This window comes from Mus musculus, chromosome 6, assembly GCF_000001635.26.
Source record: "Mus musculus strain C57BL/6J chromosome 6, GRCm38.p6 C57BL/6J".
In the NCBI taxonomy this organism is placed as follows: domain Eukaryota; kingdom Metazoa; phylum Chordata; class Mammalia; order Rodentia; family Muridae; genus Mus; species Mus musculus.
In genome coordinates this window covers 88,715,570-88,743,445 of record NC_000072.6, presented here as the reverse complement: position 1 = coordinate 88,743,445, position 27,876 = coordinate 88,715,570, and the positions used below count along the sequence as shown (strand labels likewise).

Genomic DNA, 27,876 nt, shown 5'->3' with positions numbered 1-27,876 from the left:
GGGGTCTCACGCAAGTCCCTGTACAGAGCTGAAAGCCAGCTCCATGGCTTCCTTTGTTCCCGTGGTCACTTATTTACGGCAACCTTCCTTCTCACATCCTGCATTAGAATGTAGTTTATTTTCAAGATTTATTTTTAGTAATTTAAACTACATACATATGTGGGGGTAGAGGACATGAGATCCCCTGACGATGAAGTCACAGATAGTTGTATACGGTCCCTTATGGGTGCTTGGGATTGGAACTCTGTCCTGCAAGTGCCCCTAACACTAAGACATCTCTCTAGCCCTATTATTTCTTTGAAAAATAGATTTAAAGAGCAAAAGGGGAGAGAGAAAAAATATATAAATAAGCGAAGAAGAAAAGCACAGAGTTCGAAACAGCTACCACAAGAATCGCAAACAGGCAGGTGAGTGCAGAGGTCAGAGCAATGTCCACGTGGAACCATGTGATACAATGCTGGAGCTAAGTGGCTGGAAGGGAGTCAAGCCTCCAAAGTGACCTTAGCCGGACAAGGAGCCAGAAAGCATCATTGCCAATGGACTTCAAGACCTGCAACATCCCAGGGCCTGGCTCAGCTCTGGCCAGCAGGTTCCTATCCAGAGCTCAAATGTCACTTCTGCTCAAAGCTCACCTGGCTACCACAGTGGCTACCACAGTGGCCAGCTGGCCCTCTCTCCCTCTGCTCACTGACCCCTGTCTCAGGGCACTCTCTCAGTTGCTTGCCAAGTGCCACCTCCCTGGGGGACAGCTCTCTTCTTCTGCAGCAGTCACCTGTGTGTATTTCCATGGGTACATGAGCAAGCCAGGGTCCCCCCACCACCACCACCATCACTGCACCAATGCCAGGGGTGGATCTAGTTCGTTTTAGGAAAGCTGCACAACTTCTCAGAGCGTGGAGCATGCACATCATTGTCTGAGCCAGTAACTTTTGTAATGGATACGTCTGTAGAACATACAGGCATAAAATATAGGGGCGGTTTAACTGGCAGCAGAGGCGTAAACCCGCCCCAGAGAAGCAGGGGGAGGAAGAGCCTCGGTAAGAGGAAGAAGTGGCAGCAGTTGGGCCAAGTTGGGAAGGGGTGGGTTGGAGTCCCTGGGTACCTTGGCCCCTGGGGGCCACCCCAACTCCCAATGAGGACAAATCACCCAACACAGAGCTCAAGGGACCACTGTGGAGGGCGGGCCTGTGCAACCCAGCAACCGCATGTGACTGTTTCCTGAAGGTTTCGCAGGGAGACTGGCTCAGAGCACAGAAGCAGCACAACTCGGAACCAGGATACCAGGAAACAGCAGGTAGGGCTACTGAGCCTGAGCTCTTTCTTCAGCAGGAGGCTCCCTATAAGAAGGTTCTGGGCTTCATCTTATGTAATTTTTTTTTTTCCTGGAAGGAAAACAGCATGAACTCCCCAAGGCTGCAGATGGCTCCAAGTTCTGGGTGGTGAAATGCCAAGCGGATGGCAGCGAGCAATTAGGAATTTATGGAGCATGCAGGAGAGGTGGGGAAAATGTCCCCATCTAGACATGTGATGGAGCCTCTGAGCTCAGCTGTGACCTAAATGGGCAGCTGCATTAGGCTGGCATCAGGGAAGCAGATGCTGGATTTGGACACCCATGCAGGGTGGACAGAGCATGGACATCAAGCTGTCTAAACCTGCCATTCCTCAGAGTGGGACCTCAACCACCACGCCCTTCCAAGCCCCAGCCTTCTGATCTATAAAATGGAACTGGAGGACCATAACGAGAGAGGTGGCTCAGCAGTTAAGAGCACTGGCTGCTCTCCCAGAGAATTCAGGCTTGATTCCTAGTAACCCCAAGGTGGCTCACATCTCCAGGGGGTCTGAACCCTCTTCTAGGTTCTGCAGGCATGACACACACGCTCTCGAATGAGCACGTGTGCACACACACACAAACACACATACATGCACGCACACACATTCATACACACACGCACAAACACACACACACACACACACACCAAGACCCAATAAATACCCAGTGGCACAGCACGCACTGGCCTCTGTATAGCTTGTGTCATTTTGCCAAAACTAACGCAGGCTTAAATAAAAACTGATTACAGAAGGAGCCCAAGAAAGACATTTTTTTCAAGGAATACATGGCTTCTGAACCTCTCTGACATAAACCGTGGAGGTCTCTGAAGTTGTTATCTCAGTACAGACAGCTTGGCCATGCTTACCACTGGTGAGCACTGCACCAGATAGGCAGGCAGGGTATGAGTGAGAGACTGCCAAGCACCCTCCTCTGTGATACTCTACAGCCTCTCAGGGTATCCTGAGATCCCAGATCAGGGTGCCTAGCTTAGAGCTCAGATCCCAGCATGGACACCACTGGTTATCTATATCTGCCTTTCTCTTGGCTGAGGGCTCTTGGAAGGCCTTTAAGGTTTCTACATCCCCAAGTCCCAAGCACAAGGTGTGTCTTATAGTGGATGGTCAAGAAATCTCTGTTAGAACCTGATGCATTTGTTGGTGACAAACATGCGCACCCATCCACCTCTGGCTAACATTAAAACGGCTGCTGGAGTTCACTGAGGCTTGTGCTGGAGGAAATGTCCAGTGTAAAGTGTCTAAAACAGTCGTGGCTAGACACTGGCTTCCAGAGCCAGGGCTGTACTGAGGCAGCAGCAGCCATGGTCGCCATGTGGCTTCCTCATGTCAAGTGGTAGTAGCAGAAGCAGCAGCAGTGAGCAGATGCCTGAAGAGTCCCAGAGAGCAGCTGGGTCAGAAATAACAGGAGCAGAGACAGAGGCAACAAAGACAGCCAAGAATGGCGGATGCAGAAAGAAGGTAAGAGAGGCAGAGAGCTGAAAAGCATTCTGACCAGCCAGCTGCTGTCACAGCCATCCAACTGGCTCACTACTATCTGCTGATGGCGTTCCAGTTGAGGCATCTGGCCATCAGATAAGGGTCACCAATGATGGAGTCGAAACTGTTTCAGCTGCCAACATCTCAGCTTAAAGAACACATAGATATTAAAGGGATGCTTATCGCAGAGGCTAATGGCTAACATTGACGGAGTTTGATGGTATTTCATAGTGCAAACACCCTCGGGGAGACTTAGGTTGGTTTATCTGTCTCAGATGGACAAATGGCCTGAGGGATGGATTGAGGGTGGGTGGCCGGTATACAGATGGAGGCTACAGCTACCTGGGCATCTCCTCCATTCATGTCCTGCTGTTCAGGGACCCATTGACACTCAGCACCTCACTGTCTTCTGAGAGGCCCTAAATCACTTGGGAAGAGTCACCCAAAGGATGCTGTGACCAGCCACCCTATCAGTCTTGCCCACACTGCCTGCTTTGTAGCTAAGGACACTGCGGACGTGCCAGGCCAGCTGCTGGCCCACAGGGTGCCATGTTTGGATAGCTCCCTGGTTCCTAGTAACATTCTCTCCTGCCGCTCTGCCTCCTGGTTTGGCTTTATCCAGCACATGCTCTGGATGTTGGCTCTACTGAGGTCTTGGTAGTAAAATCTCTGCTTTTCTGTCTGCATTTGCTTCCACCGAAAGCCTCAAAGGAAGGTCTGCCCAATACCCCATAAGGCACACAAGCCCATCACTGCCTCCAGCCCTCCCTTCATCCTCACCTGGCCTTCTGATTCCATCCAGACCCTAGTGGAGCACACATCCCCTTTCGCTCTGATCCCAACATCCTTCAGACCGGCTCTCCTACAATGCTTCCCCAAGCCTCCCTTTTTAGTGGTCCTTTGGCAAAATGTTAGAAATACAGAAAAAAAAATCCAAAAATCAGAATGGAAATTACCCATCAAAATTCTACACCCCAGAGCCGACCATCTTTGCATTCCCAGCCCTCCCAGCCCATATTTAAAGCAGGGCTACTGTCTTAGATGCCCCAGGGAAGCATGGGAGGAGGAGCCACTTTCCCTATGTAGTGCTCAGGGGAGAGGCCTCTGTGGGTCTGATGTCAGCCATGGGGTTTTGAGCTGCCTGTTATCAGATGAGGCTGGTGGTCCCTGCTTTCTCAGGTTTTTGGTCTTTTCAATCTTGAAAAGTTACCAGATTTGGTTAAATATGATGACTGTATACTTTGTTTCAGGAGGTTAATCTTTTTAGATATTAACCATCCTCGCATACCACAGATTTTTGTGTGCTTACTATTTTTCAGTGTCACTGGATGCAGTTTGCTAGGTTTTAAAGGTATTATTATTATTAGCTGTTGTTGTTGTTGTTACTGTGTGGGCATGCATTCATGCTGGGGCACATGTGTGGAGGTCAAAAGACTAACTCTGCAGAGTTAGCTCTCTCCTTTGCATTTTTACGTAGGTTCCAGGGATTGAACTCAGGCCATCAAGCTTGCATGGCAAGCACCTTTACCTGCTGAGCCATCTTGTTGGCCCATCAATTTTCTGGTTTCCTTAAGGATTTTTTTTTTTCTATTTTCATATGAAATGTTGATTCACTTTTCTTTCCAGGTGATATATCTAATGTTAAGCCTAACTCCTGGAAGTGAGTTGGGGAAATTTCCTCTCCAGTTTTGGTTGGTGCTGGCTTCCTTTTCCGTTTTAGGACAGTCTGGGAAGGAGCGGCACTTCTTCATGTGTCTGTTGATTACCACAGTGAAGCCATTCGGGTCTGGGCTTTTCTTGGGGGGTGGGAGATAGATTTGATTGGAGGTGATAAGAATCTCTTACTTGTTATAAGCCCACTGAGGTTTCCTCTTACTTTTGATCCGTTTTGGTAATTCCCATCTTCCTAAAACTTTCCCCATCTTTTGACCTAGCTTATCTAATTTATTGTTCTACTCTTTTGTAATTCTCTTCATTTCTGAAAAAATAAAATAAAACAAAAAAACCAAACCACCTGGTAGTAATGTCCCCTCTCTTATTCCTGGTTCTACTATTTTTAAGTTTTCTCTATTTTGTTTTTCTTTTCTTTTTTTTTTCCCATTTAACTTTTTTGTCATTAACATTTTGTCAGCTTTGTTGATGGTTTCAAATAGCCAATTTTGGATTTCTTTTCCCTCTTTCTCTTTGGTTTCATTATTTTCTGACAGAATCTTACTGTTTCCCTCCTCTTCCTCCTTTAGGTTTGGCTTGTTCTTTGCCCAGTGTCTTAAGATAGAATTTCAGCCATGAGTCTCTGGTAAGTCTCTGTAAGTGACAAGGAGAGAGATGAGAGACACAGGAACATAGACCTACTAAGGCTCAGGCTCCATGTCGGCGTGGCTCTGAAGCCCTGTGGCTCATTCAACAACCCTGTAGATGCCTCAGCATCTCCCTCCCTTACAAAGTCAGCAGCCTCCTCAAGAGTCTCTCCACACTTCCTGGCTCCTATGACTGTTAGCTCGGACCTGTCACAGGTGACATGACTCTCAACATTCCCAGTTCTGCTCTCTTGAGGTAGGACCCTTCCCAATTAGGCCTTCCCCCTCCTAGTCCCAAGATGGCTGCTAAGATGTCAAGCTGGTAGAGTCTCCTCCCCAGAGGTGGTTGTCTCACCAAATGGCTGCCTCACACAGGAGACTTGCCTGTCCCGGAACCAACCGCCATGGGCTAGGAAATAGCAAAATGGGAAGGCTAATTCTGTTACACGATGGAGCTCTGAGCAGCCTGGGTGAAGGCTCCCAGGGACACACAGGCTGGGAGCAGAGAAGAGATGCCCTTTTGATGTCAGGCACTGTTGTGGGAAAGGGCTGACTGTACAGCAAGGTCATGGCCTGCTGGGGCCTGTCCTTAGTGTCTGTGCACAGCTTCTAACACGTGCCCAGTGTGCCCTCCCCCTCCTTGCTCATGCTCCGGGATGTGCTTGGACACTTCAAACTCCAGCAGCCCAAATGCTCCCCACACTCCTCCATTGCTTGGCTCTACCAGGCCCAAAGTGTCAGAACCCAGTGTGGCTGAGATGAACAGCCGCTTGCCTCGTGTGGATCAGCCTATCCACGAGAGGCTGAGGGCTCCCAGCCTCTCCCTACTCTTTACTGCCATCACTCTTGTCCTGTTGTGACTGTCAGATGGGTGCTGCAGCCTCGAGTGGTATGACCCATCCCGGAAACAAGAAGGAAGACTGTGTCTGGGAACCATCCAGAACATTCTGTCTTGTCAGCCATCAGTGAGCTTGACCACCAACGTTGGCTGCAGACAACACTGAGGAAGACAAAGAGAATTTATGTCTTATTAAGAGCAACTCTGAGCCCCACGCATCCCTGGGGCTGAAAATAAGCCAGAAGGGGTGGGGAAACCCCAGGAAGGCCAAGCCAGGGCCGCACTTTCTAGAGACAGGGGTGACTTCTGGAATGCTCCCAACTTTTGCCTGCCACTGCCCTTGTCTTGGACTGAGACAGCACAGCAAGGGACAGCCCCACAGGCTGGGGTTTTCCCCAGGGTCCCCCAGAGAAGCACAGATGTGGAAAGGCAGGCTGCTCATCCAAGTCTAAAAACTCAGCCATATGGAGCTGGGAAGATCCTTCCCGTCGCTTTGAATGTACGGCGCCGTCCGCAACAACCAACCTCAAGTGCCCTGAGACTCTGACAGCTTCCACCCAGGCCCACACACCAGGCCCAAATCACCGCACAAGTTAAACAGGCTGTTAAAATTAAGCAGAATGAACCAAATGTGCAGGGGTGTGGGACACAGCGAGAAGGCTGCCTTCTGTACTCAGGGGGCGGTGGCCTCCGAGAAGCCAGCCCCGCCCACACCTTGATCTAGGACTGCCAAGCTCCAAAACTGTCAGGAAATCAATTTCAATTTTTAAAGCCAACGGTCTGTGGCATTTTGTTAGAGGTATCCATGCACACAAATACATCAGCTGTTCCTATCTGTGCACCCCCCCCCCACAAAAAAACATCACTCACTCCATGTTTACCTGCCGCGTAGTAGGACTCATTTCCAAAGCGCGTTTCAGTTTCAAAGGTTCCCATTTCTCTTCCCACCTCCATGACAATAAAAAAGTGGTTCCTTTTTTTTTTACCGCTAAGACCCAGATGAAACCTGCCTGAGTTTCTCCCTCAAGCACCAACACAGAATCCTAACTCTTCCTAGCAGACTCCCCAGAGGCCTGGCACTGTCTCCCTGACCACCACGGCATCTCCACAGAGAAACTCGACACAGGGGAGGTGCCTGGAGAAAACTGTGCCATAGAAGAGGATGGTCCAGTGTGTTTGTGGACCCTCCCCTGCTCTCTTGCAAGGTACAGTTACATGCGAAGTCTACCCTCCTGTTAAAATAGGACAGCAAAGTCCACCCCTAGGTCCTGCTATCCATCTGGTTCCCAGGCAGGAATGGAAAGCAGCTGTAATCTGCATCTACACACACACACACACACACACACACACACACACACACACACACACACACACACGAGTCTTCCCAGGCAGCGGCCCACCTCACAGCAAGGTTGGTCAAGGGCTGCTACCTAGTGCAGGGCTCTTCTCAATGTCCCCACTCCTGAAATGACACCCATAGTCTATCCCTTCTGAGTACAATGCCTCCTGTCCTAAAACTCAACAGCCTTGGAGGCTCTAGGAATGGCCAGTCATCCCACTGAGAACACAGGGAGGCGGACTCATGAGTTTTAACAAACACTTTGGTGTCCTAATGTGTTCTAGGAGTGGGGGAGGACACTGGAGAAGATGGAGCAAACATGTGAGATGAATCCTGCCCTGGAGCAGCTCACGAGTGATGAACTCTGGGCTCTCTGTGATGCTCACCATGGCTCTGGGCTCTCACAGGCCCACAGCTGCTGGGCCATGCAACCCTGCATGGAAACCAGGATAAACCAGAATAAACCTTTTCCTTCTTTTAATTTGACTTGTCTCAGATATAGGACATAGTTCCAGAAAGCTGGCTTACAGACCCCTGAAATACTGCTATCCCCAGAACAAGTCTGAGCTAGGCTGAAGGATAAGGCCAGACGGAGAAGCACTGGGGTGGTCCTACCACAGCCTCCAACTGCTGAGCTGGTGGGTAAAGCCATCTGCAACCAGCAAGCACCTTCACAGCCTGCCCTACTCACAGGCCAGCCACTACAACAGACCTCAAAGGTCCAGCCAAGGACAACAGACACCTGTCAGGTGGAGCCCTCACAGACCAACAACCCCCAACCATTCACTGAGTCACGGCAACAGAACATTAGCAAAGATGCTCGTTGACACTCTGCCCACTCAAGACCTAGTGAGTGCCACCGTAGTGACAGCCTCACCTGACCCCATGCATCGCCAGCATTTCCACATGATGAAGGAGAAAGACACAGATGTAGACTGAGCGTGTGTCACACCGGGGCCACTGAAAACCAGTCCCATCAGTGCTACACCCGACTGCTACATGTGGTCCTCTGGAGCTGTCTCGCTCTCCTTCCAGACAACAAAGAAGTACTGAGAGATCACACAGTACCCCACACGTGGGTCAAATAATCATAACAGTGATGAATAAAAACAAAATACAGATGCTGGCCACATGCTCTTGGTAGGAATATACATTAGTGTGGCCAGTAGAAGGTGAGGGGGGCATCCACAAGACACTAGAAACAGAACTACTACATGACCCATCTGTAGACCATCCCTAGGTATGTCCCTGCAAAAGAAGAAACCAGTACAGCAGAGAGAGACTCATAGCAAGCTCTTGTTCACTGAGTAGAATGGATGGACAAAGAAGATATAGTGAATATTACCCAGCCATGAAAAGGGACGAAACGGTACCATCTGCGGCAATGTGGATGGAACTGTGGGACGCCGTGTTAGATGAACTGAGCCAGGCACAGACAGCCATGTATTGAATGCTCCCCCTCACATGTGGAAGCCAGGAAGCTTACTCCACAAAAATCACTGGATGGTATCACGAGAAGCAAGCAGGGGATGCAGAGAGCAAGGGAGAGGAGTCAGCAGCAAGGTTCTTCAGCACCTAGACTATCTTATAAAGTCGCACAGGAGAACAGTCATGACTGTAGTGTCTCTAGGTCTGGACCCAGTGCTGCGAGGCAGAGGAAAGTGGAGCGTGATGGAAGGCAAATGCCCACAGTCAGCGGCCTGTGAACAGCCCGGGAAACTGGCCTGCTTTGAGGAGGGAACTTCAGCCAAAGGCTATGGATGGCCAACAACACAGTTTCTTCATTTCCTCCACCTTCCACAAACTCCACCCCCCTAGTCCGATTTCACTTTCCTCTGCTATGATAACCATCATGACCAAAGGCTACTTGAGCAAAAGTGGGTTTATCTTAGCTCACAACTCTCAGGCCACCCTCCATCACTGAGGGAAGCCAGGGCAGGAGCCTGGAAGCAGGAACCGAAAGCAAAGGCCATGGAGGGGTGCTGCTTACTGGCTTGCTCCGCATGGCTTGCTCAGTTTACTTTCTTATACCATCCAGAACCACCTACCCTGGGAGACGCACCAGGGTGGGCAGGGACCAGTTAGTGACCAAGAAAACACCTCCAAAGACTTGCTTATAGGCCAATACTAGGAAGGTATTTCTCAAGTGAGGTTCCCTCTTCCCTGGTGACCCAGTTTTTATTGACAGCGAACCAGCACACCCTTTAACTCTCCAGAAGTCTCCTGCAAGTCCCCTTGCCTGCGATTATAAAGACATTCCATGCTCAAATCTGTGCTTTCCCAACTTTTAGGTCCTCCTCTTCTTTCTTCCATTTCCTTCTGTATTTCATCCCTCTCTCCCTCCCACCCTTTCCTTCCTTCCCTGTCTCTTCCTTCCCTCCTGCTTGCTTTCCCTTCCTCTCTTCCTGCATGCTGAGAATGCTAAGATCAAACATAAAGAATCTAATGTGGACCTCACCTCTCTCTCTTCGCTGAGGCCACAAGGATTTGGTAAATGAGACTAGAACCGGGCGGCCAGCAGCACCAAGGGATTGGTAGGCCTGGCAGGAGAGCCTGTGGCACCTGGCTCTTTATGAAGCCCTCAGACACACAGAGCACAGTGTTTCACCCATGAGCATTCCGGGCCCGCCCCGCCCCGCCCCCACACTAACATGGCTCTGAGAACTGAAAAGAGCCTCCTCCCAACAGGAACCTTGGATGACTCTAAAATGTGGGTCAAGGGTCATCTTGTAATCTCAGCTGTGAAAACTTGCACCACTAAAGACCATTTTACCTCTTTACACAAAGACATCAAGAGCCTGGGTCACTGGCATGGTCAGAGTGCCCCTGGGATTGCGAGCCGAACCTAAAGGTGCCGACAGACTGTGGTGGACAAGGCTTCCATTCACAAAGGGGCTTATTTTGCTACCTGCCCTCTCAGACTCCATCAGCAAACAAAGCCAGATTTGTATCTGCAGAACATTCTTAGAGCCACTGGGGGAATTTATCCCTTAAGCGGTCGGAAAAACCAACCTCAGCACGGCGGCAGCCTCCACTCTTCTCATCAGAAAAATCTCTGCCATTCCAACAGTCTTTAAAAAAAAGAAAATTGCCCAGAAGGGATGCCCTACTTAAAAGCAAGACGGTTTGCTGTGCTAATGCACCAGCAGGAAAAATAACAGCTTCCGATGAGGGGAAGGAACTTGTGGAAATTCTTAAAATAGGCAAAAGAATACGGAGGTGCTTCTAAATGGAGGTAAGGGATTAAAAATAGCAGCGCTGCTGGACTGTGCACAGTAGGGCCAAAGTTCTCAGGGTTGGGGGTGGGGTGGGTAACAACAGGTGTTACAGCAAAGCCTATGTCTTCCCTCCCGTGGCGAGTAGACAGAGTGAACCATGGCTGCTTTCTTCACAAATGTTATGTGGTTGGCTGGCCATTCTGGGCTATGAGAGCCCACTCTCCATTTCTCCTACTGATTCACTTCAGATCCACTCCACTGAGTGTTCCCAAATGACTTGGGGACCTGTAGGCTCAGAGCAGCCCAGCATTTCCTGAGCAGGGACTAAGTGCCCAGGAGACATGTGCCCACTGGGCCCCTGAGTGGTGCAGGCTCTCCTGTCAAGCAGTGGGACTCTGTAGATCCTCCCCTCTCTCCATGTCCGTCACCATCAGGCAGGGACAACCTCAGTCTTCTTCGACTCCACCGCTTCTGGGATGGCCTTCCTTGCCTCTCATGTCACGCCCAATGTCCCCAGCCAGCCAGCAGTGAAGCAGTGAAGACACAGATCTGTGGCTTCAACTCTGCCTGGCTTTCCATTTGGCACCTCTGCCCTGTCTTTCCTTCTAGAAGACAGACAAACGCTCCTGAGGACACTGGGTGAAAGGGCAAGGGCTGAGATCCAGCACCAACCAGCCTTTGGGGCAATGCCAACCATGGCTTCACAGGATCCCTCCTCTCCCTAGCCTTTGCCACATGGCAGCTCTACACACACACACACACACACACCCTCCCTGGAAGAGTGCCCATGGCCTCCCTCCCTCCACCTGCTCTATGCCTGGTGAGTGGAAATGACCACACTAAGTGACCTGTGAGTAGGAGCCTGGGCGACACAGAGGAAAAGCAGAGAAGGCCGGGGCAAGCCTAAGCAGCCAGTGCCCATCATGCAACTCATGTGCCAGAGCTGGGCCACCCTGATCCTCATGGAGGTGATGTCACCAGAAAGTATGGCAGAAGAGCCTATGTGAAGATACCCTAGGCCCGTGTCAGCTAAGCAAATAAGGTGGAGCGGTGACGCCTAGCCCCAAGTGGCATACGTTCAGAATTGGTACAGGGAAATGGAGACGTTGACATAATCTGAAAGCAGATGACCTGATCGCAGGACGTGCAAACTGGGAAGCAAGAAAGAGGCAAAGACCTGGCTTACAGCCTGCCTGGGGAGAAGCAGCAGCCAGGCTGACCTCCGAGAACAAAATGTCTACCAGTAGGAAGAGGTGGACATGGTGACGATGTGCAAGTTCTTCATCTCTGCATCTAGCTAGCTCCAGATGGCTGGGAGGGATCCTTATCCTGGATAGCCACGTGCCTGCCCAGTGTGAGGCGGGTGCTATGGGGTGGCAGGAGGAAGAAGGACTGTGGCGTCTGAATTAGCTTCTAGCAAGTGGCTTCTTCCCCAGATAGATTTGCATAGGTGGGAGGAAGTGTTTCAGGTTGGTACTGGCACTACTCCAGACAGAGAGAGAAGGCAGAGGGAGGAGGAACCAAGGTGGTCGGGGAAAGGAGGCACAGAGGTCCCTCGGGACAGCCCAACTCTGGGGAGCTGGAGAAGAGCTGTGAGCGACTGGGCTCATGCTTATCACAGAGCCACCAGTGAGCCTGGTTTGCAAACACCGCCCTTGCCAGCCCATGGCCCATGCACCCCCCTCACAGCCCCGCCCTACACTCCACAGCGCCACAGAAAAAATCTTGAGGATGGTGGGGTTGGCACTGGGTTTTAGCCTGGCCTTCACGAGAGGTTAGAGATGGAGGAGAGGGAGGGCTTGTCTAACAAGGCCATGGCAGGGCTTGGGATCTGGAGTCTCAGCCATGTGGCTATCTACAAATACTGACAGCAATGGAGAGGTTCAACACTTGCCCAAACCTAAGGCTTAAAGCTAGACGCCAGCCAGCCATCAGGTGCTAGAGGCTCCCTCCAATGGTGTCACAGTGGCCTCAGAGAACAAAGCATGAAGGAACAACCTAGAGACCAAGTGCATGGAACAGGAGGAGACCATCATTCTGGAGAAGAGAGCGCGGTTGGGTCTGGCTCAGCCCCATCCACTTAGCATCTTCTCCAGGCAGATGAAGAGAGGCACTTCTGCCTGGAGCCAGCAGGTCAGGGCAGCGCTGGGTAATCCTGTAATTACAGAGTGCACTCCAGCCTCTGTCACAAGAAGCGCACAAGCACTGTAGGGGCGTCTCCATCACCAAATGAGCATTGTCCTCTGGACAGCGGGACTCCCACCCAGTGTGCTTGCCATTCCTGACTCTCTCTCTCCTGATTCAAAGTTGCACTTTGTAGGGACTGAGGGCCACTTGGTGAAAGGAACAAAAAGGTTGACTCCAGGGCAAGGAGCAACCATGGATGCCCAGTGCAGGAGAATATAGGACCTCTTGACCCCAACTGTGGCCCTGCCCATCAGAGGGAACTTGCCAAGGAACTAGGAGCTGAAGTTGCCAGCATCTGGAGTCTGAGTGGGGCAGCTTGTCACCTGGGGCGGTATGGGTGATGCTTTTTCCCACTTTCCCCAGAACAGACACAGATCTTTAATCAATATGCTACATTTGATGTGTGAATAATCTCGGTGAATTCCCTTCCCTTTTCTCCTTGCCCTATGAAGTAATCTATCCCAACCCCAAAGTGTAAGAATTAAGAAAACGTTACCTGTAAGTGTTGCACATATAATATTAAATAAAAATCCACTCTATATCGCCAGCTCCGTTCTGGTGACATGGTTACCCCTCCCCCAATGGGAGCTACAAGCCCAGTTCTTCCCTGTTCCCTGCAGTTCCGTTTGCCTGCCTCTGAACCACTCCCTATCTTCCTATCCATCCTCTCTGCCCTTCCTCTCTGTCCCCTGTCCTCTGTCCCTGAAACTCTCAACCTCACCTTACATTTTCATTGTCCAATTACAGACTCTGGTCTTAAATCACACCTGCCCTCACCTGCAGACCGACTGCAATCCACATGGTAAGGACAGAGTTGGCTATGATTCATAAAAGTAATAACTTTTACTTTCCTGCTGTAATTGTCATCTTACTGCCTCTGTCTGCTAACCTAGGCCTAGTCCTGGAAGCTTCTAGCTGCCACACAATCTAATCTAGGCCTAGGATGTTTTCAGCCTCTGGGACTTACTGCTGAATAAGCTCACTCCTTCCTAGTTCTTTCTGAGCTCTGACTGGCTGGTTCAACCTAGCTGTTCTGGCTCAAACTCCTCTCCAAGATGACTGAGTCAATCTGGCTTTTCTCAGTTTCTCCTGAACTGCTCTGCCTGGCCTCATACTAACGTTGGCAATCTACTCTAATCTTCTGGCTTCTCATTCTCTGGCTCGTTCTGTCTTCACTGGTGTCTAGCTGGCTCTCTTTCTACAACTGTCTCTGTAAAACTCTCCCAGGAAAACTGCTTTCTCCTCTCTGCACTGCCCCTCAAGTAGCTTCCCTTCCCTCTCTCTTCTCACGGAGAATTGGGCGTATCCTAGTCTGTCAAATCTTTCTCTGATTCACCAATTTGTCTGCCACTCAATTAGACACCACTTTCAAGCACCGCTGCTTCCTTCTACAAACTAACTTTACCTTCGCATTGTTTGGGATTAAAGGTGTGCACTAAGGGTGTGTTTGCATTCCAGCCAGAGGGATTAAAAGTGTGTGCTAAGGGTTGAATCACACCACAACTAGAAACAGGTTTTTTTTTGTTTTGTTTTGTTTTGTTGTTTGTTTTCTTTTTAAATAGTGAATAACACAGTTTCAAGTTTCAACGTGTGATCAAATATCCTGCAACAATGATTGGTGGTGTGTTCAGGAGAGTAACTAACACAGACTTTGAAGAACCTGGGAAAACCTGGCAGTGTCTGTGTGTGGGTGTGGGTGAGTATGGGTGTATATGCACACGTGCACAAATGTGTAGGGGGCAGAGGTCCACCTCAGAAGCCCAGTGTGAATAGGGCCAGGCTGACTTCTGCCTGTCTCTGATTCCCCCACACTAGAAATACTGGTGTGCGTCCACTACACTGCTCCAAGTTTTTTACATAGGTTCTGAGACGTCTCCCCAGCCTGCTAGATGCCGTGTAACCTTGTATCTCTGGCAAAGCCACAACAGTAGCCACCACAGTGTTCCCCTCTGGATTGGTGCAGATATTAAAGAGGTCAGGTATGGACAGGGTCTAGTCCAGTCTCTGAACCTTACTTGGTCCTTCACAAAAACTGAGATCCACGGTGTATAACACGGTGTTTTCATGTCTGTAAATATGTCTGGGTAAGTAAGACCGTCCTTGAGGTGGCCAAAGGGGATAATGATTCATTGAACCCAAGATTCCAGATGGCCATATTAAAAAAGCATGTTTGCATGTTCACACTGTAACAAGAATGCTCCCCTCTTCCTTGGGGATTGGAGCATTTGCCATTTATAAAGATATAATCAGCTTTTGCTGTAACAACTATCCCAAGGACAACTCTCTCCTTCCTCGGGGTCCCCTCAGAATTTTAACCAGCGTTCAGAAGCAGGTTGGGCCAGTTTGCCAGCTTGTGGCCAGCAGACACCAATAATTTTGTTGCCTGGGCACCTGCAGATCCAGCCTTCCAGACAGTGAGGCCTCTCAGGCAGAATGTCCCAGCAGGTGTTCTGGGGATGGGAGGATATCCCAGGGGATAGAAGGACAACAAGCAGAATAGAAAAGCAAGCTAACAAATGCCAAGTCACAAGGGCAGACACGGGCCCTGCGGGAATCGGGCCCCTGGACTCCAGGGGCAGGCGGCCGAGGCTCAGTGTAGCAAAGAAACAGGTGCACAGGCTATTCCTGTGGCCAGTGGGACAGGCATGGAGATCCAGCCTCCTTGTTCTTTTCTTTTCTTCTCTTTTCTTTTCTTCTTTCCCCTCTTTCACCCTTTACAGGGAGGAGGCATGCTATGCAAGGGGCAGCCCAGATTGCAACGAGGAAAGGGAAAAAAGCTTTGGGGTCGGGGTGGGCTAGGCCCAACATGATTTGAGGTACTCTCTCTTCCTTACAGCAAGCGGATGGTTCTATGTGAGCCATAGCATTTTGGGGTCACTTGGACCATGAAAGGCAAAAGTTTGCCAAGCAGCCGCTCCTGTGATTAGGATCTGGAGATGCCTGGCTACCAGCTGGCACAGTCCTCTGCCCTAAACCACATTGTCCTCCCACCACTCTGAGTGGTTACGATACTTTCTCCAGGACCATGACGTCCTCTCCAAGGTCCATCAACTACAAGGATAAATCTGTCTCTAGTGGAGCATTCAGGGACAGTGCTGTCCCAACTGGTCAGAGATGGTTGTGAAATGTTTCCAAGAGCGACACTATCAGAGGCAGGCTGTCCCCAGCTCCAAAGTGAGTTTACCAATTGAATTTGGCTCCAGGAGGTGGTGGCGGGCCAGGTGGACAGTTACCTGAGTTATCTGTGAAAGCATGGCAGGACCCCCGGACCTGTCTGTCCTCTCTTACAGCACACAGTATAGGAAGTGGCCAAGCCACAAATGCTAGTGGTTCTCCTGCTTTCTCTCCTTCATGCCTCCTGCCTGGAACCTTCTTTTTTTTTTTTTTTTTTTTTTCTGAATGCACTTCCCCACCCCCAAATCCTTGCTCCCAGTAGCGGTCAACTCTCCAGCCCTGCTCCTACATCCATCGCATCCATCACAAGGCAGATGCTGACATCCGAAAGCCAGCTCAGCTGAAGCCAGGACGTTGGCTTGCTGTCTCTAACTGGAGCAAAGGCAAGTGAGCTGGGAGCTGCCTGCATGGCAACTTCTGTGGGGGGGAAGATTGTGAAAACCACCCACAGCCTAGGCAAGGGCAGCCAACTTGGCCATTCCTGGCCCAGTCCACTACTTCCCTTCCCCCACTGAAGACTGCAGGCCCTCTGTGTTTTACTGTGAACTGGGGCACTGTCACTACTCCACCAACAAAGCCTGCAAAGGCTGAGGCTGGACATGAACAGTGGACTTTCAGTCCCTGGTCCCCTCCTGGAGTGACTGAACCGCTCACTATACAACAACTTGTTAGAAAGTATAAAGAGCGCTCAGTGCTGGTAGCGGTTAGCTCTGGGGGAATTAATGATTAATGAGGACAGCAATGCTCCACGCACCACACACCTGCACACTTGCACACCCGGGCACACTCTCCTCCAAGAGCTGGCAGGAACAATCACCAACCAGCCTATGCACCACTGCCCACTTTGAAAACACACAACTTGGTGTAGCTGCACAGAAGCTAGGGCATTAAAGTCACTCCTTCTGCACTGTTAATAGGAATCCCTCTGGATTGCACCCACCTTGTTGAGAGAGCTACAACTGGGTAACCCCAGAGCCACGGTGGGAGCACAGTTCATACCCACCAGGACCCCTTGGGAGACAAGAGGCCCATGGAGCAGGTAAGCTTTCCCCAAAACAAGGAACAGGAAACAGTGACTAGTCACCAGGCCAAGGTTGCTACAGCTACTCTCTTCCCTGATTATCACAAACAAGCCGGGCTTTTCCTGCTTCACCCAAGAGGAACAGGGTGGTGGGGAGCAGCTGCGGGGCTGGGCACAGCCCCAGTCTGTCTCCAGCAGCAAGGCAGATCCTGGATAGGAAAGTCACTGAGCTGGCGAGAAACCAGAAGGAGACCCCAGGCCCCTCTCCTCCCAGCTAGCTGGGTGTCATCTCTGAAGCTCAGAACTAAGCAGGAGCACACAGCAGAGGTTAAAAAGACAGATACGCGCACATATAATTTTAGTTTTCTTATGCATTCGCTGGCTTTTTTTTTTTTTTAAATTGTTGGGTTTGCTTTTAAATAAATGCTTGCAACAGGGAATCAATTCTGGTACAAAAAAAAAAGTCATATGAATCTTTGAAAACTGCCAGACAGTGGACTCCTATCCTAGTTGTAGTGAAAAGAGAACTCTTGAGCCGTCATTTTAAAGAAAAGCATAAAGTATAGCTCACAACTTTGCTAACACCGCTGTGCCAGGGGTGTCAGTGACATGAGAGGCAGGTCACGGAAAGGGTGGCCCTCATGATGACGGAGGAGGAGGAGGAGCAGGTGCGATGAAGGAGGACGAAGAGGAGAGGACTTACTTGGGTGTGCCACTGGGCTTCCAGTATCTACAAAAGAGGTACTGTCCGTCTGCATTGACCAGGTGAGGCAGGTCCTGGTAGGGAACATTCTGTGGAGTTCGCCTGGGTGAACTTGCCTCAGGCATCCTGCAGGGGTCTTTAGGCCCTTGGAAGAAAGGTGGACATATTCTAAAGTCAGAAATACACTTATGTCCATATGGGAGGAAAGAAAGCCTTTTTTGAGTCAGGACTGTGGCTGTGGCTTCTTTTCTAGGCAATTAAACAAAAAACAAAAAACAAAAAACAAAACAAACAAACAAAAAAAACCCCACCAAACCCCAATTTGATATATATATTTTAAAATTACATACATCTCTTGCAAACCCCTTCAAGATTGAAAAGTCCTGTTTGTCCTTAAGAAAATGCTCACTTTATTTTTTTAAAGTGCCTCAGTATAGCCCCCCTCCCATCTGTGTTTATTTTAAATCATCTCAGGAAACTTCATCTTAAAGACTATTTTAGCTGTAATCAAGCGGAAATTACAGTCAGTTCCGTGGGTACAAAGCCCCAGCTGCAAGGACCCATCTCTCCTAAAATCTCCACTGTGCGGGTTTCAGGGGGCATAATAAGTAGGTGACGCGCCCCAAGCGATTTTTCCCTTCTGAATGCCAAAGATGCCATGACAAACCTGTTTCCATTAGTCTTGGCTTTTGCATTCCACTACCGCCACAGCCTCGAGTATCAGCGCCAGGCAAACGAGGGCTGTTCCCTCATCGCGGCCGCAGGGCAGCACCACGGGGTCCGCGCCCTCCCCGCCTGGGCTGCAGGGGTGCGAGTTGCTCCCTCCTGCTGCTCCAGCTCTAGCTCATGTCGCCACTTTTCCAGAACACACCCCTGAAGGGGTTCCGGGAGCGAGGGACAGCCGGTCCCCAGCCCGGAGCTGCTGCGAGACGCGCTCCGCGGCACCGCGCATTCGCGCAGATGCGGGTCCCCGAGCAAAGTCACCCCGATTCTCCGACAAACTTTGCCTCTTGCCCGCCCGCGACCGCTTAGGGAAGGAAACCTCGCGGCTGTCATCGGCACGCCACACAGGACGTGGACCTGGCCGTTGTTCCCACACCGGTCTGGGAAGATGCAGTTGACGGGCACAAGTCTGTTTGGGGGTTGGTGCGAGGGCGCGAGGGGCGCGTTCACGCGCACACGCTGACACGCGCGCACACTCGTGCGCACGCACACGCGCGCAGGGGACCCCTGGCGGCGGCTCCTATCCTGAGGCAGGGGCGGGAGGCAGTTACCCGGGCCACGAGCGCCGCTGTCACGTTCCCCGAGCACCACGCGGGTCCGGGTCTGCGGCGGGCTAGAGCCAGACTACTGCGCGCGGCCGGCTGCGCAGCGATAGGGCGCGGCGTCTGCGCCGCCACTTTATCCCCAGCCGCTCGGCGGCGGGGGCGGCCCGCTGGGTGGGGACGCGCGGGGAGGCGGCGCCGGGGCCCCACGTGTGCCCGGCCCCCGGGGAGGAGCGGGGCATCGCCCGCCGACCTGCCTCGCGCTTTTCCTGGCCGCGTGGGGGACCTTCACGGGGCACTGAACCGAATTATGGGGCCCTTCCAGCCCATGCGCACAGTCGAGAACACAGACCCTCACACTGGTCCCCGGAGCAGAAACACGCTCACTAGAACTGCATGCACATGTTTACAGTTGCACACGTGCGAGACCCACATTCAGATAGCACAGGTGTAGGCACACCCACAAGGACACATCCTCAGGACCCTTCCCCAGATACAAACTACACACAGAGGTACAAGTGAATGTCACAGTTACTACATGAATACAAACACACAGCATGGACGCACACGCCCTAGACACCATGCACACAGATAAAAACAACACACCACACACACAGTGAGTGTCAGCGCAGAAACCACAGCTCTCATCTTACAGGGGAAAAGATTATTCTGGAGCCATTTTGAATGACCATGAGCTGGAAACACAGATTTAAGTTACCCCTAATTCCATGTTCCTATGTGAAAGCAGTTTCGGGAAGTTTTTTGGGTTTTTTTGGTTTTTGTTTTGTTTTGTTTTGTTTTTAAAATAGTTTTACAGAACAGATAAAGCCGTATATCAAGGCAAGTTTAAAATACATTGGTGGGTACAACAGAGAGTCAGGTAACAGTGAAATGGGAAAGTGTTCCTATAGGCTCAAAATGCTATCTGATAGCATTGCTAACTTTTGGATTTGTAGAAGCTAACTATCGTGTTAAATCAATAGTTAAACAGTGTTCATCTATTGCCTCAAGAAGTTAGTTCTAACAAAGAGGGGCAAGAAAGAAATGGCTGTTCCTGAGGGCCCGAACTTAGCCCAAAATAAAGTAATTTGCCTCTGGACCTGGAACATTCCAACCTCTCCATAGTACTGAAACTTTAATCAGCCAGCTAATCTCAGCAGACACAGCTTCCCTTTAGTTTTCCGCCTCAGCAGCAGAAGTAGCTCCTTTCCCCATGTTTTTGTTCACAACAGAGAAAAACAACACACCATATACACCCAGAGAGCTAAAGATGCGTGACATTCACGCACAAGCGCTTAGAGCTCTGAGAAGGAAGCAGACATACTGCAAGCAAACACACACACACACACACACACACACACTGCATGAAACCATTTCCCCTAGGTGCCCCAGGATCCAGGTCCCACTAGCACAGCTGCCTATGTGGCTGTGGAGTCTGGAATCCAGCACTAAATTTACAGCCTGTCCACTGTGTCCTATGCCTGCCACCTGTGAGTGACAGCTGCAGAGGAAGGATGACCCCAACCCACACCCATCTCCTCAGGCTTTCCAGGGCTTTCTTCTTGGCCAACCACTTTGCAAAATAGCAGGGTTGAATAGTATCATTGTCAGGGCAGCACAGTGGTAGTGTCCACCTAAGGTGAGGCTGCAATCTAACTTGACTTGAATGGTAAAAGGGGTCTCTGAAAGACAGATTGGTTGCAGGCCATGCAGAAGGACCTAGCTCACCCTCTGCCTTAGGCAGGTCTCCAGGGCTTGGACACAGAAGGAGTGGCTAAATGACTTCTTGGAGTTGATTTTGTATTTCCTGGCAGGTCAGGATTAGGGTAAGCAAGCTCAGGCGAAGGACTGGGAGCCTGTTCTCAAAGCTGGACTGGGCCTTAACAGTATCCTTACTATTCACTTCAGCTGTGGTTTACTGAGAGCAAGGGTAGCAGGGTCCTGAAGCCACGGGTTTGAATGTTCCTAGCACTGGTGTTTTGTGACTTTCAATGGTTTGAGAGTTTTGAGAAGAACGGTCCCTTGAGCTGTCAACAGAGTCTCCCCTGAATCTAGAGTTGCTCCCGCTTGATCAGAGAGAGAGTTAAGAGAGTAGAGCCTTGTGTGATTCCTGTAGTCTGGCTCTTCAGGGAATGAGATAAGCCATCCCTAGAGGCCATGAGCTCTCTGCCATCCTCAGCAACAGTAGCATTCAAATCCACCGGGGAAAGACCATAGGTTTAAACCAAATTATAATTAAATGAATTTATTAGTTACTGCTAGCAGGTCGACAGCCTAAAAGCCAAATTAGGCCATGCCACACAGGAGTGGTAGAGGAAGGGTTTGTAAAGGTGAGCACTGTAAACGTCTCATTTGTGTGCAGTGTGTAGCTGAGGGAGAAACTGCTTTCAGTCCTTGCAGCTGTGGATCTGTTTGTCTCCCTCTGTAGACAACCTTAAAGGAGCTGTCCCATGCCCTGGCAAAAGCGATACATGGGATACAAAAGCCAGAGTAGGAAGTGAATTATCTCACAGCAGTTTTACAGTTTTGAGGAGGGGGGACAAGGAGTCAGAGTTGTTGAAGCTTATCTTTTAGGAATTTAGAATGGGTGCCTAGCACAAAATGGAGATTTCCTTACCCATCACAGTAAGTCCCCGGAAAAGGAAGAGAGAAACTAAGCTAGTTGCTTGTAATGGCAACTTCTTCTTTCAGAAACACAGAACAATATCATAATGCTATTAGATTTACTTTTTATTTTATTTTATTTTTTTGAGACAGGGTCCTACTCTCTAGCACCGTATGGCTTGGAACTCATAGATATTTACCTGTCTGCATCCTAAGTGCCGCCATACCCAGAATAACATTGGATTTATACAATCAAGAAAAGGTATTTCCATCCACTGAGACCTCTCATAGCTCTCTTCAGAGGCACATCTCCTTCCCATTCTTTTCCTCTTTCCCTACAGCCTCTGGCAGTCTTGGCTTTGTTCTCTATTTCTAAAGTTTTGTCATCTCAGGTTCTTTTGCAAATGGAATCATGAGATAGATACTGCTTGTAACCTTTAGTACTTTTCCCATTGAACACAATCTGTGTTTGATTATCCGTGTTCCAAGCTTAGATGCACCACAGTACTGAACAGTGTGGTTTCTAGTTTACAGCTAATTCTGAATAAAGCCACAATGAACACTGGCAAGGCACAGAGAATCCAGCGTACAGGGCTGTTAAAACAGGATTACCTTCGGTTCAAGATCAGCCTTGTTGGCAGAGCCAGACCTTGTCCCCAATGAACAAGAAAGGAAAAGGAAATTGCTTGCTTAGTTTTCTAAACAGCTGTCAAATGTTTTCCAAAGCAGCTGTATCTGTTTACATTTCCACTGTCAATGCCATAAAAATAATGCTTAATATATTTTTATTGTACATTTATATATGTGTGCCTGGGTATATGTAATGTTTATGTAACGTGTACCACAGGTATGCACTACTTGAACCCAGGTAGGTCAGAAAGGGGCATTAGATCTCCTGGAACTGTGGTTATATATGGGTGGTTGTGAATTGCCACGTGGCAGTGAAGCCAAACTGGGGTCTTCTGCAAGAGTATCCTCTTAACTGCTGAGCCATCTCTCCACCCTCCCCTCCCTGATCTTTATTTTTAGCCCTTCTATTGTGGGTCTTGTGGATTTATCTGCATTACCCGATAGCTTATGCTGTTGAATGCCTTTCTGCGTGCCTGTCTTCTCCATTTCCCAGTGAAATGCCTCATTGTGCCTTTTGACCATCTTCTTAGTGTGTGTTCTTAAACAGTTGAGTTCTGAGAGTTCTGGATGCGTTACAGATACGAGCCTTGTGTCAGACATGTGATTGGCAAGTTTTCTCGTGGTTTATAGTCTGTGTCTTCAGCCTCTTCAGAGGGTCATTTGCAAAGCAAAAGCTTTAATTGGGGTCAAAAACAAATGTTTAGTGTTTGCTTTAATGGATCACATATTTGGTGTTAAGTCAGAGAAGCGCTTGCTTAGTCCTGCATTTGAGACTATCCTCTTGTGTTGACGGCTAAAAGTTATATTGTTGTATATTTTATGTTTAACCCATTTACAGTTAATTTTGATTAAGGTCTGAGATTTAGATCAGAGTTCTTTTTTTGGGTGGGGAGGGGAGTCCACATACATCATTTGCTCGTGTTCCCTTAGCTGGGAAAAAGTTTTGGTTTTTTTCCCCATGAATTGCTTCCATTTTTTCTCAAAATTCTGTTGATCTTTCTGTGTGTTTCTGTTTCTGTCTCCCCATTCTATCCCATCGGTCTTCTGTGCCTCTGGCAATACCATGGTCCCAGATTGTTAAAGTTATCTATAAATTCTATATACTGATATTCTTTAATTTTTATTTCACAAGATTGGTTCCACTATTCTAGTTCTTTCACCTGTTGCTATAATTTTTTTGATCAGTGTTACCTATACCAATTAAAAAGGCCTGCTGAGATTTTGACAGGAAATACATTAAACATAGATGTCAATTTGCTTAGCGTTGACATTTCCAAGGTTAAGTTTTACAAACTACAAAAATGGTACGTCTATCTAGTTCTTTCTTTCAACACCGGGCAGTAGTTTTAACAGCATACAAGTCTTAACATAAATATTTTAGATTTATACTTTTATTTAAGTAATTATAAATGTCTTGTGTTGTCTCTTTCAGGGCACTTAGATTAATTTCTAGTCTATGCTGATAAAATTGGTTTTTGTTTCTTGGACCTGTAATTTGTAACCTTGCCTAACCTACTTGTTAGCTTGGGTCTTGTTAACTTATTTGATGGCTTGTTGGCTGACCTGGGGTTTTCTACTTGTGCCATCATTATATTTAAACCGTTTCTTGTATACAACATGTAGTTGCATTTGGATTTATTGATTTTAATTTTATTTATTTGTTTATTTTTGGTGCAGGGAATCAACAGCAAAGGATTGGTGAGCTGCAGAAATTCTCATGGATTGTTGTCTTCTCACACAGCAGAAGACGTCAGGGACCCCTTTCATTCTGGTATTCTCACTGCAGATAGGCTCTGTGGAATAACAGTTCTTCCCACCCCCCTGCGTATTTTTAAAATGTTTTGTTACCTCTTCTGGCCATGATAGTGTCTAGTGATGCCCTCTCCCATTCTCACAGATGATGCCGTTTCCCTCTTAGTACTTTCAAGATGGCTCTCTGTGTCTGGTTTTCAGAAGTTTCACCATGTGTCTTGGTGTGGATTCTTTAGGTTTATTTTATGCTTGTTCAGCTTCTCTAATCTGAAGAAGTCAAGGTTTATGTCTCTTGACAAATTCAGAACATTTTCACATGACCAACATTATTATTATTAAATGGTTTCTCTGTGTAGCCCTGGCTGTCCTGAAACTCACTCTGTAGACCAGGCTGGCCTTGAACTCAGAACCAACATTATTTTTTTAGATCCTTTAAGCCCTGCCCTCTCTTTCCTTCTCCAGGTCTCTTGGTTTTCCTTTCCTTAGCCCCATGACTGTTGTCCAACCTTTGTGCTCTTCTCTATGGCTTTGACATTTCTGGGTTACTGAATTCCTGGACACCAAGGGATTTAGAAAACAAACCCTAAGCTGAGTCAACTTAACACTGTCCTAGGGTTCCAGACCCTCCTTTGCCATTTTCCTCTATCAGCTTGGATAAAATATGTTCACTTTGCAGACATAGCCCATAGTGTTCATATTTAACAGGAAGAGGAGGCAAGCATATTCCCTTCACCTTGGTTGGTTTTGTTTTTGTTTTTGAGACAGGGTTTCTCTGTGTAACCCTGGCTGTCCTATACTCACTTTGTAGACCAGACTGGCCTCAAACTCACAGAGATCCTCCTGCCTCTGCCTCCTGAGTGCTGGGATTAAAGGTTTGGGCCACCACACCTGGCCTTATTCTTTTCTCCTTCACAGAGCACAGCAAGGAAGTCACTAGCAGTCCTTGCCTGTGTTGTGCACACAGAAACCTCCAGAACAGGACATCTCTAGATCTCTAGACGCAACCAACTCGAACAAGAAATTGCCTGTGGCAGGCTCTTCTGTAACTACCAGGACCTGGCGAGGGGACAATTTGAGAAAAAGTGTCATCTTTCTACCCACTCAAGAGCTTTCATGTGGCCTGCAATGCCCTGAGGCTTGAAGACATTGGTCACGCTGGAAATCCCAGTGAAGAAGGGGAAAGAACACACTAGAAGGCAGCCAGAACACAAGCACTTCTACCACAGAAACTTCAGTGAATGTGACTAGACTTCTCACAGTCCTCAGGATCCCGACTGGTGTAAACCTCTATTATAAGTCTTTTGTGGTGGAAGAAAAGTGGAGACCAGGAATACAAGTTGTGCTTAGAGAAAAACGACAGAGCGGGTGTAAGACTTGGCATGTGAAGTCAGGTGAAATGAAGCTGAGTAATTTGGGCCTCAGAAACTAGTAGTGCTGGCCAGCTGGGTCACTTCCTGGTAAGTTTCTTCACCTCAATGACCTGCTTTCTCACCTGAAGCAGGGGAAACCCCTAGCCAAGACTATGACTGTGGTACCTGTGGCTTAGCTCCACTAAACTGCAAGTGTCAAACTTGACACAAGAAAAAGAGCCTTGGCATATGAAATTTTTAATCTGAATTTTAGACAATGTTGATTACACATTGCAAACCTAGATGTCCTCTGCTGGGCATGTGAGGTATAAGATGTTGATGGGACAGGGTACTTTCTGCTCTAGGACAGTGAGAGGATGTGTCTCTTTCTGCTGGGACAGGGGGTGCTTGAGCGGCAGCAGGCTTGTGCATCTGGAATTGGAGCTCTGAGACTGAAGTCAGCCCAGAAACAGTCCCTGGAGCTGAGAGGGCATCACCCTTGACTGAGGGATGGCAGCAGAGGTGTGGCTGGGCAGTGCAGACACTGCTCCTGTCAGCAGGGGACTTGGCCCGTGAGCACATTTACAATATTTGCATTGCTAACCAATATCTAACAACCATGACATCTCACCCAGTAATGCTAGTTATTGAGTCCTAGCTAGATTCTCTCTTGCATTGACAGCAGGTCACAGGTCAGAGCTGCCTCTGGGGATTGATTGTTGTCTGCTAGAGAGCCTTGGCTCCCTCCATGGTCCTTCCTTTAAAAGACAAATGCCAAACAGAGCACATCACTCATTGTAAGCCATTTGTACCTCTCCTTACTTCCCACCCCTCATCCAGGTTCCCTTGAAAATATCCAACTCGGATTTCCAGGTTGTTTGACTGGGTGGTGCTTTCCTGAGTCACTTACATGGAGGAAGGGAGGAGGCTTGGGAAGCAGGGGTCAAGTTCAATGTGGGCTTCTGAAAAACATTGTTGGTTTCTCTGGGGGAAGCCAACCCGGAAGGCCGGACGAGATATACAGTAGGTCAGAGTGGAGGTGAAGGTTTAGGAGTTGCCATTTGTGAGCAGTGATGTCATGAGCAGGCTTTACACAGGGAATGTGATCTGGAAGGACGATGTGTCCTGGGGCGCTTCCTGTGAGAAAGAGAAAAAAAATGGGAAAGAGTGATATAGAAGTGATAGATACAGGAGTCACAGGAGCAGGATTCACATTCTAAAGTCATTGCATGCTCCCAGAAAGAGCCTGAAACTCCCCAGAAGCAAAACAAAAAGCATTGAGAGTTATACACTAGGGCCAGCATCACTGCGAAGTTGGAGAGAACCCACTTCACAGATGAGTAAGGAGAGACATCAATTTGCATTGACTTACAAAGTGATTGGAAGCAAGTGTAGACAGTCCTTTCCAGGCTTCTGCAAAGAAGAGGCAACACAGGGAAGAATGAAGCCACTGGACCCTAGAGCCTGGCCACTAGGACTAAGATCCTAGCTCTGCTGGCCTGGGACTCCGTGATCACAATCAAGTGCATGGCTCACTTCCTGTCCCTATACAAGGTCTGTTTTGTGGAAAGAAATGGAACACTCAGGCTGAGTACTAAGCACAGTGCCTACTGCAGGGTAGGTGAGGTGAAAAGAACTCCATTAGGCTCGTAGGCACAGTGGAGAGGCAGGGAGAGCTGTCCAGCTGGTGCTGTTAGAATCAGAAAGCGACAAGAAGTACAGTGAGTGGGGTGACTCCAAGCAATGTGTGTGGTGCGTGTCTTAAAAACACTGGAAATATCCTGCACGTTTCATAATAAAGAATTGATAAAGGTTTGCAGCTATAGCTGTGTTTAACATGATTTAAACTCTACACAACGTGTGTGTGGATTGAAACATTACATTCTATCCTACAAATTTGATTGTTTCTGACACATAAGGCACACTCTGAGAACCACACCGTCGCACAGCCTAACCCTTCACCCCCAGGCTCCAGTTTTCTGTCAGTCTTCAATCAAGGCCAGGAGCCATTGCCTCAGCAGGCAAAAGCACAGGCTGACAAGCTGCTCTCCATCCCCAGGACCCACCCGAAAGTGATACAGGAAGGAGCCAGCTCCACGATTCTCTTCTCTAACTTCTGCCTGTGTGCCGTGAGAGATGTGTCCCCTGCCTAATGCATGTGTGTGCTCTCTCTCTCTCTCTCTCTCTCACACACACACACACACACACACACACACACACACACACAGACACACACACACACAGAGACAGACATACACACACACAGAGACATACACACACACATACACACACAGACATACACACACACACACACACACACATACACACAAATAAATCAATAAACAAATAAATTTTAGAGACCAAGGTTCCCAGTAATCCTTCTGGCCTCAGAAATTCTATTTTTGCTAATTCTATATTTAAGGCCAAGGACTAGGTCTCTTGGGAAAGGTCATTGAGTACAAAGGAATCTACTGAGAGGGAAATGAAGGTTCCTACCCACATGCTGCTGTCCATAAATGCTTTTGGCAAGTCCAGAATTCAGCAATTAGTAGCTGGGCCCAGGCACCCTAATGAGATTCAGACTGAGCGTCAAAGAAGAAATTCTTTCACCGACTAACCGGGTTAGTGAAGCGAAGAGAAGTTGTACACACTGAAAAATACTCCACAAATAGACTT

At 48.8% G+C, this 27,876-nt stretch overlaps 1 protein-coding gene and 1 long non-coding RNA gene across 7 annotated transcripts in view; one reads left to right on the top strand and one right to left on the bottom strand.

Moving 5' to 3' along the window:
* Mgll (monoglyceride lipase) overlaps nt 1–19,034 on the bottom strand; it is a 103,949-nt gene extending 84,915 nt beyond the window's left edge. For 2 of the 4 annotated variants that reach the window (NM_011844.4, NM_001166249.1), the window contains exons 1-2: nt 18,875–19,034; nt 17,601–17,745 (exon numbers count right to left, since the gene is read on the bottom strand). In NM_011844.4, coding sequence (NP_035974.1) covers nt 17,601–17,725 — 125 coding nt within the window. In that variant the 5' untranslated portion in view covers nt 17,726–17,745; nt 18,875–19,034. Of the gene's footprint in view, nt 1–17,600; nt 17,746–18,267; nt 18,743–18,874 lie in introns of those variants that run through there. The other 2 variants (NM_001166251.1, NM_001166250.1) reach the window with 1 other exon arrangement.
* Nucleotides 855–27,023, top strand: Gm26588. 3 transcript variants are annotated; one of them, XR_377838.3, is made up of 5 exons: nt 855–1,294; nt 1,390–16,915; nt 21,623–21,731; nt 23,777–23,870; nt 24,767–27,023. It is a non-coding gene; the product is annotated as a predicted gene, 26588 (long non-coding RNA). The 3 variants fall into 3 exon arrangements; XR_377840.3 differs by having other exon boundaries at nt 21,619–21,731; XR_377839.3 differs by lacking the exon at nt 21,623–21,731.
* The last annotated feature ends 853 nt before the right edge of the window (nt 27,024–27,876 follow it).